General features: G+C 35.6%; 1 protein-coding gene across 2 annotated transcripts; it reads left to right on the top strand.

Moving 5' to 3' along the window:
- The first annotated feature begins 2,572 nt into the window (after nucleotides 1-2,572).
- Nucleotides 2,573-6,882, top strand: pax1a (paired box 1a). Of its 2 annotated transcripts, XM_046855101.1 has the most exons (5): nucleotides 2,573-2,823; nucleotides 3,230-3,859; nucleotides 4,611-4,744; nucleotides 5,019-5,211; nucleotides 6,280-6,882. In XM_046855101.1, the coding sequence occupies exons 1-5, from the start codon at nucleotides 2,820-2,822 to the stop codon at nucleotides 6,369-6,371; spliced, it is 1,053 nt and encodes a 350-aa protein (XP_046711057.1). In that variant the 5' UTR covers nucleotides 2,573-2,819; the 3' UTR covers nucleotides 6,372-6,882. The 2 variants fall into 2 exon arrangements, with proteins under 2 accessions (XP_046711057.1, XP_046711056.1); XM_046855100.1 differs by lacking the exon at nucleotides 2,573-2,823 and having other exon boundaries at nucleotides 3,187-3,859.
- The last annotated feature ends 7,362 nt before the right edge of the window (nucleotides 6,883-14,244 follow it).

Here is a 14,244-nt window from a genome sequence, read left to right as displayed (position 1 = left end):
CAGACAAGTAAACTGGTCAAATGATGCACCCAATAACAACATTAACTAAGTATTAGGGGTCATTATATTATAAGCTCTTCTGGTTTACTTTATCCGCACGACCATCTTCAGGGCTAATTTATTGCTGTTTGAGACCAGTCCTTGTGGAAGCCTCCAGTCTATTTAAAGCCGTTCGTTTCAAAACGAACACAGGAAACTCTTAGGATCTCTAGAGACAGGTCATATAAACAGGTCCTGAAACAAGGTGACATAATGTTTGCCCGGCCAGGATTATGCTGATGCGAAGGTAATACATTTGATTCGACAATTTCCATAGTCCTGTAATTAAATGAAATTGGAAAGCCTCTGTGTGCGCTACATTTTTTACAGTATAATCCCGAATATTTCATAATCTCCACTTTGGAATTACAACATTTTGTGCTATTTTGATGGCTACAAAATTAAACGGGCTTTAAGTATATTCTTGTAGTTACAGTATGTCACCCACGAGGCAGAGGCCTTATATAACAAAAACGGGAAGTGTTATTAAATAACATGGAATAAAATTAATTTAATTCAGCATTCTATTCAGTCGAGACATAACTTGAGACATATTTATTTTTTAATAGAATGTAACTATTTTTATTTCTTTATTTACTATTGTGTTGTAATGCCATGACATAGTATGATGAGTGTTATTATTGTTATATCATTTGTATTATTATTATTTCTTTGTATTTTATTTTTTTATTTATGCTATTTTGCGAAGTCTATTTTCTTTCCTTTAAAAGTTCAAAGTTTGCAGCCATTTTCAATAACGTTTTCAATTTTTGCAGATGTTATGATATAATAAAAAAATAAAAAAAAACATTTCTGAATAAAGCATATTCAAAGTCGTTCCTTAAAATTGATGGAGAACATATCTAACCGCAACATTTGCCTCTTTGTAATCTATTATTCCCATTAAAATTCCATGAAAAATTTTGAGATAACAAAAAAAATAAACGCGATCCATAGTTAATGTGACCGGCGTTACCTCTACGGATAAAAGACGCATAAGAAGGAACGGGAGGCTGCTCCATAATGGTGGATGTTATTATACAGAATTTAAGCCTAATAAAAGTTATCATTTTGGAACAAAATTACATTGATACCTGACTTTGCTGCAGTCAACCTTCAAATCCATTTTACGATTAGTTTTCTTTTTTTTTCATCAGTCCATAGCGTGTTGGTGCTCGGATCAGATCCTTATGTCTTCACGTGGTGTATCCCGAATCTTGAGCATGAATGCCATTCCTTTACTTATCCAGATGGGGGAGACTGTCGCTGAGACTGTTGAATTTTGTGGATTCACTGTTGTTTTCGGACGTTAGGATTGCCGCTGGCTTTGTAAGAAAAGCATCTTTAAAGGCGTTAGAGAGAGAGAGAGAGAGAGAGAGAGAGAGAGAGAGAGAGAGAGAGAGATGTAGCTTCGTTCATGATGTTCTGGTCAAATGCTTCTGGATGCTCTGCTGAATGGGTGACTGTTTGGGTCTATTAAGCTTTCCATGCATTTTCATCACCTTCACTACCGGTGTTTTCAAATGCTTTATTTTTAGATCGGTTTATAAAAAACCTCTTCAGAGTTTGTGCTACAATTCGACGTGATGCTTTCCATCTGTGAATGACCTCTTTAGAGCTCTTGTCACGTAAGATAGTGACATGGCCTCTTATTATTACCAATGAGTCGACTGTTAACTTTTACAAGTGACATTTTGTGAGCTAATAAACTGTACCTTCTTTACATTCTAAGGAAACATTGAGAACATGCTGTGATAACGCAACCTCTTGGAATTCCGTCAAGCCCTTATAGTCTATAGGTCTAGAGGTCATTGCTCACTTTCAACGAAAAAGGTTTCGATTTCAGTAGATCCAACGTAGGACTTATACATAGGCTAAATATTATTGAATTCTGCATGGCATAATCAAGTGCACACATTTCATCAACAGTCAACGCATAGTGTCAACATATGGGCTGTGTATAGGCAAAAATGCAAATGTGAGAGGAAAAATGTTTTTAGAAAATGTTTATCTATAGATGCCTGTATTTGAATAGTCCCGTCATCACTGCAAGCTGCACATATATTTTTAATGTTTTAATGTCTGGGCTTTAAATGCTGTCATTAAAATTTCCATTCCAATAAATCGACTCTTTTTTTTTATAATTAGCATGCTTTTGTGATAATTAAAATGCTTGCACAATCTGTGCCATGCCTGTTGCTCACTATACTGGCTTTTTTTAAATTAACATCTTGTTCCTTAGTTCTTCACCGTGAATAGTCATTGTCGTTACAGAAAATCCAGCCCTCTACTACAGACTTATTGCCACGTTTTAGTGTGATTTTCTCCATATTAAACACCCTTAAATGCGTTATTTTGGCCACAGAATGCACGGAGCTCTGTGCGCAAGTTCCCCCTTTTAATCCGAATTAGTCTGTTCCAGAGGTTAAATTACGCAGACGGGACCCGTGCTGCCGAGCCCAAGTCGAGCCGACCAATCAGATCAGCCCAAAGCTCACAGCGTAACCTGAGCCTTTGACGTGGAGGATGCGTCAAATTAATTCGAGCAAACTTCTGCCTAGTAGATCAGACAAATTTCGTCTTTAACGAATGAAGAGCCGCTTTAAAAAAAAACGTCGTTCAAAGCAATTCTGATATTTTGTTTCTTGGAGAGAGAGAAAAAAGAAGCGATCTCCGGATATTTCCTATCTGTTTTGGAGCTCAATACCACTGCATGCAGCAGAGACGGTGCCATTGAGGGGGAAACCGTTTCAAGGAAAGCATCCCAACAACACAGGCAAATGGGTAAGCCTGTTATTTTTACATCAGCACGCTTCAGTGGGATAGGGATGATAGAAGCAGGACATGTTTTGCATGCCTGAATAACCCCTAGAAATGACCGTATATTCGTCAAGTTTTAGTCGCCCGCAGTACGTATTTCCCTTTTATACTTAAAAGTAGCCTGTGTGAGCACCTACAGTTAGCACGCCGGTTGTGAATTCTGTCTAAAACGTGCAATCACTTATGTTGTAGTTCCAATCAACAAATACAATAATGGCAAGCTTTACACAATACGTTTATTCTCCTGATTTGTGAGTGCATGATCTGCATGATCACATTTTAGCCTGTTGCTCATGAGCAAATAGTTAAATGCATGTTTTTGGTACAGTCTAAACTGCTATAATGATGTTTACCGTGCTTTCTTTTCCAGAGCAAACCTATGGGGAGGTGAACCAGTTAGGAGGGGTTTTTGTGAACGGTCGACCCTTGCCCAACGCCATCCGACTAAGAATAGTGGAGTTAGCTCAGCTCGGGATCCGTCCGTGCGACATCAGCCGTCAACTCCGAGTTTCTCATGGTTGTGTGAGCAAGATTCTGGCGAGGTACAACGAAACCGGCTCCATATTGCCCGGTGCGATCGGAGGCAGCAAACCGCGGGTTACGACACCAAACGTGGTGAAGAGCATACGGGAATACAAGCAAGGAGACCCGGGAATTTTTGCCTGGGAGATTCGGGACCGTCTTCTAGCAGATGGAGTATGTGACAAATACAACGTGCCCTCCGTCAGCTCCATCAGCCGGATTTTACGAAACAAGATTGGCAACCTCTCCCAGCCCAACCATTACGAAACTGGCAAACAAGCTGCGTCGCAGCCGAGTCTTTCTTACAATCATTTATATCCATACACATACCCCAACGCGATGTCCCCTTCCGGGACCAAAATGAGTAATTCTGCTGGGGTCCCAGTCACTGGGGGACACGTTAGCATTCCGAGAGGGTGGCCTTCAGCTCACACTGTCAGCAACATACTGGGCATACGAGCTTTCATGGACCCCACAGGTGAGACCATTTTGTTGAATACAAAACTATTACTTACTTACTCTATGCATTTTACTATCTTCTCAACAATTTGAATATGGTACAACATGTTCAGAGATTTTAGTGTATAATGTGTAAGGCACTGGAAATAAAGCCAATTCTCCTGGTTTGTCATTTTTAGTTAGGCCTCGCTCAAACGTTTGTGTAGGCCTCGATCAGTAAGATCTTTCCTCACCAACATATTAACAGGATCCGGCTTGCATGTACGAGTCATGTTTTCACACTTTTTACTAATAACCAGACCTGTATGGAAACGTTCTTTCTGAGCATTTATACAACATTAGATTAAATCATTTTCTACATTCAGCAACTCTCTCTACATTGTTATGTACCCAATACATTTACGCACATCCTTAGAGGTTTGTCGAATTATTTTAGGTTGGACGTTTTTATCAGTTGCCTTTATATGTCTAAATAAAATACGCAAAATAAAAAATATAACAAATATTGGTAACATAATATTTGATATAGATTTATATAAAAAAAATATTAAATAGTCTAATATTCAGGAAATGTTTTTAGATTTTATAGCATTCGGTCTGATATTATTATGATCATTTTTATGTAATTGTTTTATCGTCATTATTCATTATTAAATAGTTCATTATTATAGTCCAGTGTGATCATTTTTCGTAGTTATTCGTTTAACGCGAAATGTCATATACGATGAAGAAAAGTGTGGTTTTATTTGCAATGTGTGTTGTTTACCTAGCTATTGCTGGGGCTGAAGGCTACACGCCGAAAATGGAGGATTGGGGTAGTGTGAACCGATCAGCTTTTCCTTCTTCACATGGAGTCAACGGAATAGATAAATCTCCCATTGAGACGGACATAAAGTACCCTCAGGTAACAGCTATTTCACGCAGTCAGTACATTTGGCCAAACTGCAACTAATTATAGATAATTCATAAAGTGGGCCTACTTGTCTTGTGGGCCTACTCTGTTTTTTATTATTTTGGCCTGATTGCATAATCAATCATAATGATGCTAATTAGGCTCAAGCTCTAACCGTTGCGTGTATGCGTGCGTATGTGTGTATGTCTGTCTGTGTATCTGTGTGTTTGTGCGTGTGTATGCGTGTGTATGCGTGCATGTGCGCGCTTGTTTTTTCTTTCCATAGTCTTCATCGACTCTGTCTAGTTACGTTGCGCCATGTGCGTATTCTCCCTCGAATCAGTACGGCGTGTACAGTGGTGCAGCAGGAAGCTATGTGAGCCCCGGGCACCACTGGCAGACTCAGGGCTCGAGCGCTATGGCCATCCATTCAGGGGAAATCCACTCTGCCATGTCCTTCAAACACACAGCTCGAGACGGTAGGAATTGGTGCTGTTTAAAACGATTTTTTAAAACATAAACGGTGTGTTTAACATATTGTAGAGCTGGTTTTAATCATTTTACTTTAAAAGATCTGGACGACGCAACACCTTGAGGCAGTATAATGTATTGCCGACTGCATCGATTGCACGTTGACGCAAATTCTGTATTTATTTACCACTTTAAAATGGCAACAATTTGTCTATAGGATATATGGTTATAATTTATTATTAAATTATATATTCAACTTTAATGCTTCTGTGGTATGCCGTCATTAGTTGTATTATTATTATTATTATTATTATTATTATTACTATTATTATTATTATTATTATTATTATATGAATATGATGGGGTGTTTTTATTAAGTTACCGAAATTAAGACAATATGTTGCTCGTTTTTTTTTTTTTAAGAGACAGAATTCCATGGCCAAAACGTCTGTGACCTTGTAATGCTTCATGTCATTTAATTGTGTTGAGATAGTTACAGGCCAGGTTATGCTTTATTCGAACGCTAAAAATTAATAGTAGACTCCCGCTGCTTGAGAATAATTTGCAAGGAGTTTGGTGGGAAATAAAAAAAAACAAAGGTTCATGCCAGGTCAGTTTGCAGAGTTCTGCTCTCAGCTGGAGGTTGCGCTGTATCTTACATCACATAAACTAACGAGAAGTGACATCATAAAAAATAGGAACGTTTACGAACATTATTCTCTCAGTTTTTATCGATTACATTTTTGCTGATTTGAATTATGCCCTGTTTACAAAGTGACTGATTTTGCATGTTTTTATTGAAATGTATTCAGCTACTAAAACTGATTTACATAACTGTTTTTAAATAGCATTTTTATTTTATTTTATTGTGATTATAATTTTTATTTTATATATCCAAATCTGTAATTTTTTTTAACAAATGAATGCGCCATTTCTTTTCTCTGCGACTGCAGATTATCGTGATCGTTATAAGCTTTCACTGTCGGTTTCATTATCCTAATGAGTGTCTATAGCTATACATTGCTAAAACAATAATTTTTTGCTCTCTAAATATGCGTCCTGTTTGTATTTCACAGGAGACAGAAAACCCCCGAGTCCCCTAAGTAAGCAACAGCACGAGGTGTTGAGCAGCATACATGGACTCAGCCTTCCTACGTCATCATCATAGCCCTGGATATTTATTGTGGCGCGTGCAGGGCACATTTTAGCAATACATTTTGCCCATTTTCACGAACAGTAAGTTCAAACGCTACCTTCCCCACGACGCGAAGAGCAACGTGCCATACATTCCTACTTTCTGAAACAAAATGAATGTAATGTTTCAATTTGTTTGCAATTGTGCTTTGTGCTGCGTTGAATGTTAGTTGGGTGTTTTGTTTTTTTGCCCCTCGAAATCCTTGTACGTTTGCGCTATTTATATTCATACAATATCTTAAAAAAAAAAACGACTGCATTGCAAGAGCTCTTGCCATTGTCCAGAATATCTTGACAATTGTGTAACGTTATTTGTTACATGCCATGCCGTCTTTCACTTGGGAAATAAATGACTTTAATCACAGTGAAATATGTGAATGGAGCAATAGTTAATGTAAATAGAATAAATTCTTTAGTTGTATATTTTTATAAATTCTTGTGTAAATAAGCTGAATAAAGGCATTGTATAAGTACATTGCTGTACACTATGTCCATGCTGTGTCTGAATACACATTTGAGTCACATACTTATTGGTATTAATCTCTGGTGGTCGTTGGTATTTGGTGGTGTGGTGTGTGTATTATCGAATCTATCATCGCCTGGCTTGGTGGCATATTCCAAAATATCGCACAATGACCACAATTAGGTGCAAAATTGCTGTTACAAGTCATGGTTGTTTTTTTCCTCTCCCTAAACCAGTTCAATGTCTATGCATGGGTGATAAAGATTACTTTGCTTTCCTCTGAACTGCTAGCATGCTTAATGGCGCCTGGCAGCATTTGGCGCCTTATGTGATGCTATCTTGGTTTATTTTGGAATAAAGCCACCAAGTCAGTAAAATATCGAATATCAACGTGATTAACTTCCTCGATGGTCAAATGTGTGCAAACTTTTGGGTTAGAACCACTGGCATCAATCTTTTTTTGGGGGCGTTTATAACGTGTTAAAATGAAATTTGCTTAGCAGAAATGTTAATATTTGAAAAATATATTTTTCAGTATGAAATAGTGTGCAGAATAGATGAATGAAAGACTTCGAAATGTGTCTGAAAGTATCATCCACATTAATCTTAAAAAAAAAATTATAGCCGTTTTTTTCTGTTTATAAAGATATTTTGTCTACTATAAGTAAATGTTAAGGTGTTTTACGATTTTATTTGTGCTTTATTGGCTGTTCTATTGGATTTACAGGTCATGACACTTTTCTCATTTATAACCCTCATTTTCTTCTAAATGATTTATTATGTTTTGCATGTAGTTTTGAACCATATTAATATTTTATATAATTTGTCAGATGAAATCAGCAAACTATTTGTGAATGCAATTTTTTTCTAACTCTAGGTAACATTCTTTTATGCCTTGACACTTATATAATATGTCCAGAATGAGCGTGCACGAGCCGATTTTTCCAACTGGACTGCACTCTGGGAAATCTTAATCTCCCGTTAAATTTGATTGGGATTAGTAATGCGGTTGGCTGTCACATGCTATATAGAAAAGTAGTTTTTATGGTTATGCTGACGTTGCGTATTAGTTCCTGCGCTTTAAAATTCCGTGCAATGCGGAAGATCAGTGTTTTCTGCCGGGATGAAACCTTTCCCTTTCTGCCAACTTGTTCACATTTCCTGCAGACTGCTTGGCGACTTTTAAAAACTTGATTGTTTTCAATAATTATTTCTTTTTAAAAAGCAATTTTACATATGTTATTCCCAGACAGTGGAAATAATTTGCCATTACTATAATTTTTACTCATATTTTATTCTTTAAACCTAAGATATTTTAATACAAAATCATCAAATACTACAAAGGATGGTTATGTTTGACTCTATATAGACATGCACATTCACACAGACACACACACTCACAAATATATTATAATATAAATTATATTATGTACTATATAATTATAAATGTTATTTTATTTTAGTAATAATATGGTAATAAAAATACTAATACATATAAAATAACTGCAGATGCAATATCACAGTATGTCTCACACACACACACACACACACACACACACGTGTATATATATATATATATATATATATATATATATATATATATATATATATATATATATATACACGTGTGTGTGTGTGTGTGTGTGTGTGTGTGTGTGTGTGTGTGTAAATACTAACATACATTCATACATTCATTTTGGAGGAAACATACACGCAGCAGAGAGAGAGAGAGAGAGAGAGAGAGAGAGAGATTAGGAAAAGGCTAACTAATGACAGTAATGTTGAAAGCACAACACAGTTTAGTTGACATTCGTGCTTCTGTTAACTTAATAGGCAGGTGGTTGGCATTGCGCACCGGAGGGTATAAAGTTTGTCAGTCAGTACTCTGAGGAATGATTGCGTGCGGAAAGACGTTATTCTGTCTACGTTGTTTGCAATACCACACGTAGTCACAGGTAAACCACCAGAAATTATTCCCACCCCTCTAAACAAGTTTATCCTGCACAATCTAACCCAAAACACTTAGGAAGAGGAACCACTCTGCCAGCAATGTGGCTGAAAGATCGTGTCTTTTCTTGTCTTGCATTTTTCTATTCCTTTCTTTTCGCTGTGTAAATTAAAGCACATTTTATTTCATTCATGAATGAATGACGTTCTTTTTTAACCCAATAGTCTGAATTAATAGATAACTAATTGATCATCGTCGTCATAATAATCATAATCGTCATCGTCATCGTCATCCTTATTATTATTATTATTATTATTATTATTATTAATAACAACAACAATAATGATAATAATAATAATAATAATAATAATAATAATAATAATAATAATTTACTTGGATGAGCGCGCAACACGCACACCACGCGTTACTTCATATTTACTTTTTACATCATTATTTATTGCTATCGTTTTCTCGTTTCCGATAGCACTTTTTTAATTAGGCAAGATTTTAATCCTTTTGTTTTTTAGCACTGAACAGATATTAATACAAAAGTCGGTAATAATATAAGCGTCCAAACGCTTTTTTTTAAAGATTTTTTTATTATATAATAATAACAATCATTTAAAAAACGAATCAAAATGTTACCGAATAAAGAGTGCGTTTAATTAAACGAGTGAAGGAACAAAAATGTTATTTGCGTAATAACATCAACAACAAGAACAACAACAATGATGATGATGATGATGATGATGATGATGATGATAACATTTAGCATAACAGCGTAACAGCATTGCGCGGGAGTGATACAATTATTTATATATTTTTATTACTTCTGGGCGTTTGCAAATCAAATGGCTCTTCGTTGTGGAGAGACAAATGCTCGTAGTGTTTGTGCTGACAGATTGAGTGTCTGGAGCGCTTCTGACAGGCTGTATGTGATGTGCGCCTTATCCTCAGCCTAACTTTCACAGAGGCACTTAAAGTTTCAAATGTCTTACTTTACCCCAGCCACCTTACAAACTAATGTCTTTCAACAGACATACTACATCTCAACATGCAAATACCATTTTATTAATGCAAAGCCAGATAAAGGCATGTTCTTTTAACATTTATTTAGTGTGTCTCAGTGACAATAGTTTGGTCTTCAAAGCTATCATAAATATATGATATATTAGTTGTTAATGTATGATCTTATTAATTGAAATAACTATACAGATATATAACTAGTGATCTTAGTTTGTGTATAGTAAGATTTCAATTTGTATTGAGTGTTCATTAATGTACATAACCACTGAAATATTATGTAAAATAAAGCGGTTATCTTGTTCGGGATGTTCCTCTCAGTACCAAAAGTAAGGCAAAGAAAGCTTGTTCCATAGAATCCTTTAGTCATTATCTTCAATATTTCTTGAAGTGGCTTGAGTACTATTTTTTTGCTGGGGCTAGAGAAGAAGAGAGAAAAGATCTATGGTGATATAAATGTATCACTAAAAGAAACACACAGCCAGATGCACATAAATAACCAAATCAAATGTTTGGTGTCCTGTGAATACTGCATGTAAATCCAAAATATATAATAATGCACTGTCTATTATTGAACAAATCTAGAGGTATGTAGATATGACCTGTAAGATTTTGTAAGAAATGCTCAGAACTGATATTTCTTAACAACCATTACAAGTTATTGTATACAGTTTTCTTCAAATCTTCACAAATTCTCAAATTAATTTTATTCATTTAAGAGGCATATTATTCACTATGTCATGTGCATATGTGGTTTGTTTTATGTTTTTGGTGCATCTGTCATTTTCCTCTCCATGCCAGGCTCAGGTACACAGAATGTAAAAATGCAGTTTAACAAGCAAAGCATAATGGAAAGTCTTTTAACTAAAAAATACTACACAGAAAAAGTGAAACTTTTGAGGAAACTAAACATCACACATTCCTCCCACGCCATGAGGCACATTGGGCAGTTAGGGCCTGATGACTTACTTGCCGTTTCCATAGCAGATTTGTTACAGGGTTGGGTTGCTAGCCCAATGCCCACCCTCAACCTTATACAACTAAGGGAAGTACTTTATCCCCATTACCACATCTGAGCAGCCATGGGGGGGTTAAGGGCCTTGCTTAAGGGCCCAGAGTGGCAGCCCATTATGGCTCACAACCCAAATGCCTCATTACGAGGCTACCTTCTCCCCTTAAATGTTATTAGATTATAATTTTTTTATTATTATTTATGGGAATTAGCTAGGTGTCATTAAACATGTTATTTGTTAGGTAGCTAATAAGCTCACCAACTATCTAGCAAGCTATAGAGACATGCTAACAATGACTGTATGGCTAAAATGGAACTGATGCATGTACCATAAGTTATAGATTTTAAAATAATAATCTGTAACTAAATATAACCCATCTAATTTGATTCCTCACATTTCAGTCAGGGCCTGTTTTCCTAAAAGCACTGCAGCAAAAATAACATTATATACTTAAAAAAGTAAAATAAAATGCTTGGACATAACTCAAAAGATCATCCAAGAAAATGACACCAGGTGAAGAAACCCTGTATAGAGTAATTTTAAGTGAAAATGACTCTTTCAAACTTTAAAAACCTAGTGAAAGTGAAATCCTCTTACTTTATCCAACTATCTTTCATTCCGCTTCCTGGTGCTTTTATGAATAGAAAGATTTATGTGCAGCAATCAGCAAATGTAATGTTCAATCTCTAAGTGTAGGAGAATGTTTTGGTGTTAAAGGCCATTTGGGAGCTGCAAGCTTAAACAGATACTAATAGTGATGAAACAAAACTCAACTGTTAAGCCAAACAATGAGAATAGCTATGCCTCGACAACATCTGAAGTGGACTTCAGCATTTATTCTTTGCTGTCGTGCTTGAATCATTTGTCATTGTCTCCTTTGTGTAAGGTAAAAGTTGAACTGATTCTTTAGAGACAAGAACTCATCTCATGCTTCTGACAAGCCATTTCCACATTAAAGTGGGTTTGGGAATTGTACACTTGTCTGAATTCCTGACTTGAACCTTTCTGTTTCACAGGCCTACACTTTGCAAGCTTGATAAAATTAATGGAACACAAAATACCGACTCAATTTGCAGTGCGAAAAGGCAAACCATTAAAAATATATCTTGAGTGCTTACCTTTTTTTTTGTCTTTTTTTGTTTTTTTTCTTTTCAAGCTGCTATATGTTAGATTAATGTTGCCACTCAGCTTTTATACAAATACATTCTTGTTCATTTGTTATTTTAAACATTTACCACTGTGAAATCTTAATCTTTCTGTTTTGCTACACACAATCATTATGTCCATTGTAATTTGTTAACATTTTTATACGTTGAGCATAACATAAACACTATATTTTTCTATACAAAAAATTAAAATCATCATCTGTTGGCCAAATTCACTAGAGTATGTAAGGAATTTGACTTGATTGAAGAGCTCTTGTTCTTACAGAGATTACACATCGCACTTGTGCTTATAGACATTACACATTGCACAATAACAACACAAGACCTAGATATAGACAGCAGTGGTAATATAACACATAGTTGCTATGAAGCAAAGGGGATACTATATACTATAAATTATTCTACTGTATATATGTATAGAATGATAGACAGGACACTGTGTTGACAACAGATTAAAGTATTGCTTGTTCTATAATATACTTTTATACAGTACATCACCAAGTAAATTAATAAATTCAAAGATTTTAAATTAATATCATCTATCACTGCCAGTATGATACAAACTACCAAGCTGTAAGGCTTCTGTACTGCTTGCATGAGTATAAAAAGGCAGAGAATTTCACTGATGAAGATAATAAATGGTTCCCTCCCATGTTCCAACTTGCCATGGAAACTCACCACATTAACCAGCTACTTTGAAAGTTGAGTTGGACAGACAAGACGATGACATTCATCTTCTCCAATTAAAACATAGCATTTCATGTCATCTCCGCCTTTCCCTGTTCTGGGGCCTCACACACACTGATCCACGGATGGATTTGTTTTGCAGACGCAGTGAGGCCGCTTATGTGCAATAACCACCAGTTCCCCTTCAATGTAGATGACTAAAGCAGCTCGAAATGTTTGAGATGTTTGCATATATTATTAGAAATGTTTTGTTTTAAAGTCACATAAGGCTTCAAAATGTTTGCTAAACTAGTGATACTACCCAAAGTTTCTGTCCTGTATTAGCATCAAGTATGAAAATAGCAACAAATTGCCAGGTAACATATGCCTAGTTCTAGAAAACAGAGATTTTGTGTCTTTGTCAGAGGCTTTTACTGTAATATTTCCTCTCTGTGTGGTGAAGATATCTTAGAAAGGATCTAGACAGTGGCTAGTGCAAAACTCCCCATAATTTTCAGCAGCTAGAAAATTGATCTTCTGCCTAGATGGCCATCTGTGATTTATTTGAATGTGCTGTGCTCCATGCTGTTTCAGACATGGCTGCCAATACTGTCGAGCTGTACAGCATGGGACTTAAATGTCTCTCTCAAGACAATTTTTGGCTGCGTTTCTTATGAGGTGATAATAAGACAATGGTTTATCTATTAGAAACATATCCTAGTGCTTCACCACTGTCATTGGCTTTAGAGATTGGATTTTATCAAATTCGAATATCGAATTGAATATTTAAATAATGAAACTAGATTCTTTTCTTAGGATTTTGTAGGTTTTAAACAAATATGTAAAATCAAATTTTGTCACTAAACATCTGTATAACATACAGTGTATAATAAGAAGGATAATTAATACAATGTAAAACATTTTCTTAAGATATGATAAAACTTTATTCGTCCCACAGTGGGAAAATATCCATGTTACAGCAGGGAAAAAATGCTATACATTCTTAATGCTAGACATAGAAGTGGCAATTTACTGAAATCAGCTCATTCAAAATATTGAATATAAATCTTAATAAAGTTGTCTCATAATAATGCAAGTGGTGAATAAAGACATTCCATAGACCCTGTGGAGAATGCAGAAGTTACCTTGTTGTTTGGAGCAACACCATTAAACACACACACACACACACACACACACACACACACACACACACACACACACACACACACAAACAGAGTGAAAAAAGTCATAGCCATCAAAAGAGCATAACTTATTACTAATAAATAATAGCAGCTGGCAGCTTTTAAAGAGGTCCACGCAGTTTTAAATCATGCATAACTTAGTGTGTTTTAAAAAACACCATTTCATTTAGCTTTTTTTTTTCAGCAAAATCCTCCACAAAAAAAGAACACATAATAGGCTTCACTTTTGATAACATTTTTATTCTTAACAAAACCTCCACACATTTTCCCAAAAAAAAAAAAATTATGTACCAAGATCCGATTTGTTGCAGTTTTTTTCATGCTAACTCAAATAGCAGTAATTTCTAAAACTACATATATGTAATT

Source organism: Silurus meridionalis, chromosome 8, assembly GCF_014805685.1.
Source record: "Silurus meridionalis isolate SWU-2019-XX chromosome 8, ASM1480568v1, whole genome shotgun sequence".
Lineage (NCBI taxonomy): Eukaryota > Metazoa > Chordata > Actinopteri > Siluriformes > Siluridae > Silurus > Silurus meridionalis.
The sequence above is the reverse complement of the archived record's forward strand: the minus strand, read 5'-3'. Positions and strand labels throughout refer to the sequence as shown.

Bases quoted from the DNA above. Each gene is read 5' to 3' on its own strand.
- pax1a (XM_046855100.1), top strand. From the start codon at position 3,202: ATGATGTTTACCGTGCTTTCTTTTCCAGAGCAAACCTATGGGGAGGTG. The intron at 3,860-4,610 runs GTGAGACCATTT...TTGTTTACCTAG, and splicing joins AGCTTTCATGGACCCCACAG to CTATTGCTGGGGCTGAAGGC. The intron at 5,212-6,279 runs GTAGGAATTGGT...TGTATTTCACAG, and splicing joins CAAACACACAGCTCGAGACG to GAGACAGAAAACCCCCGAGT.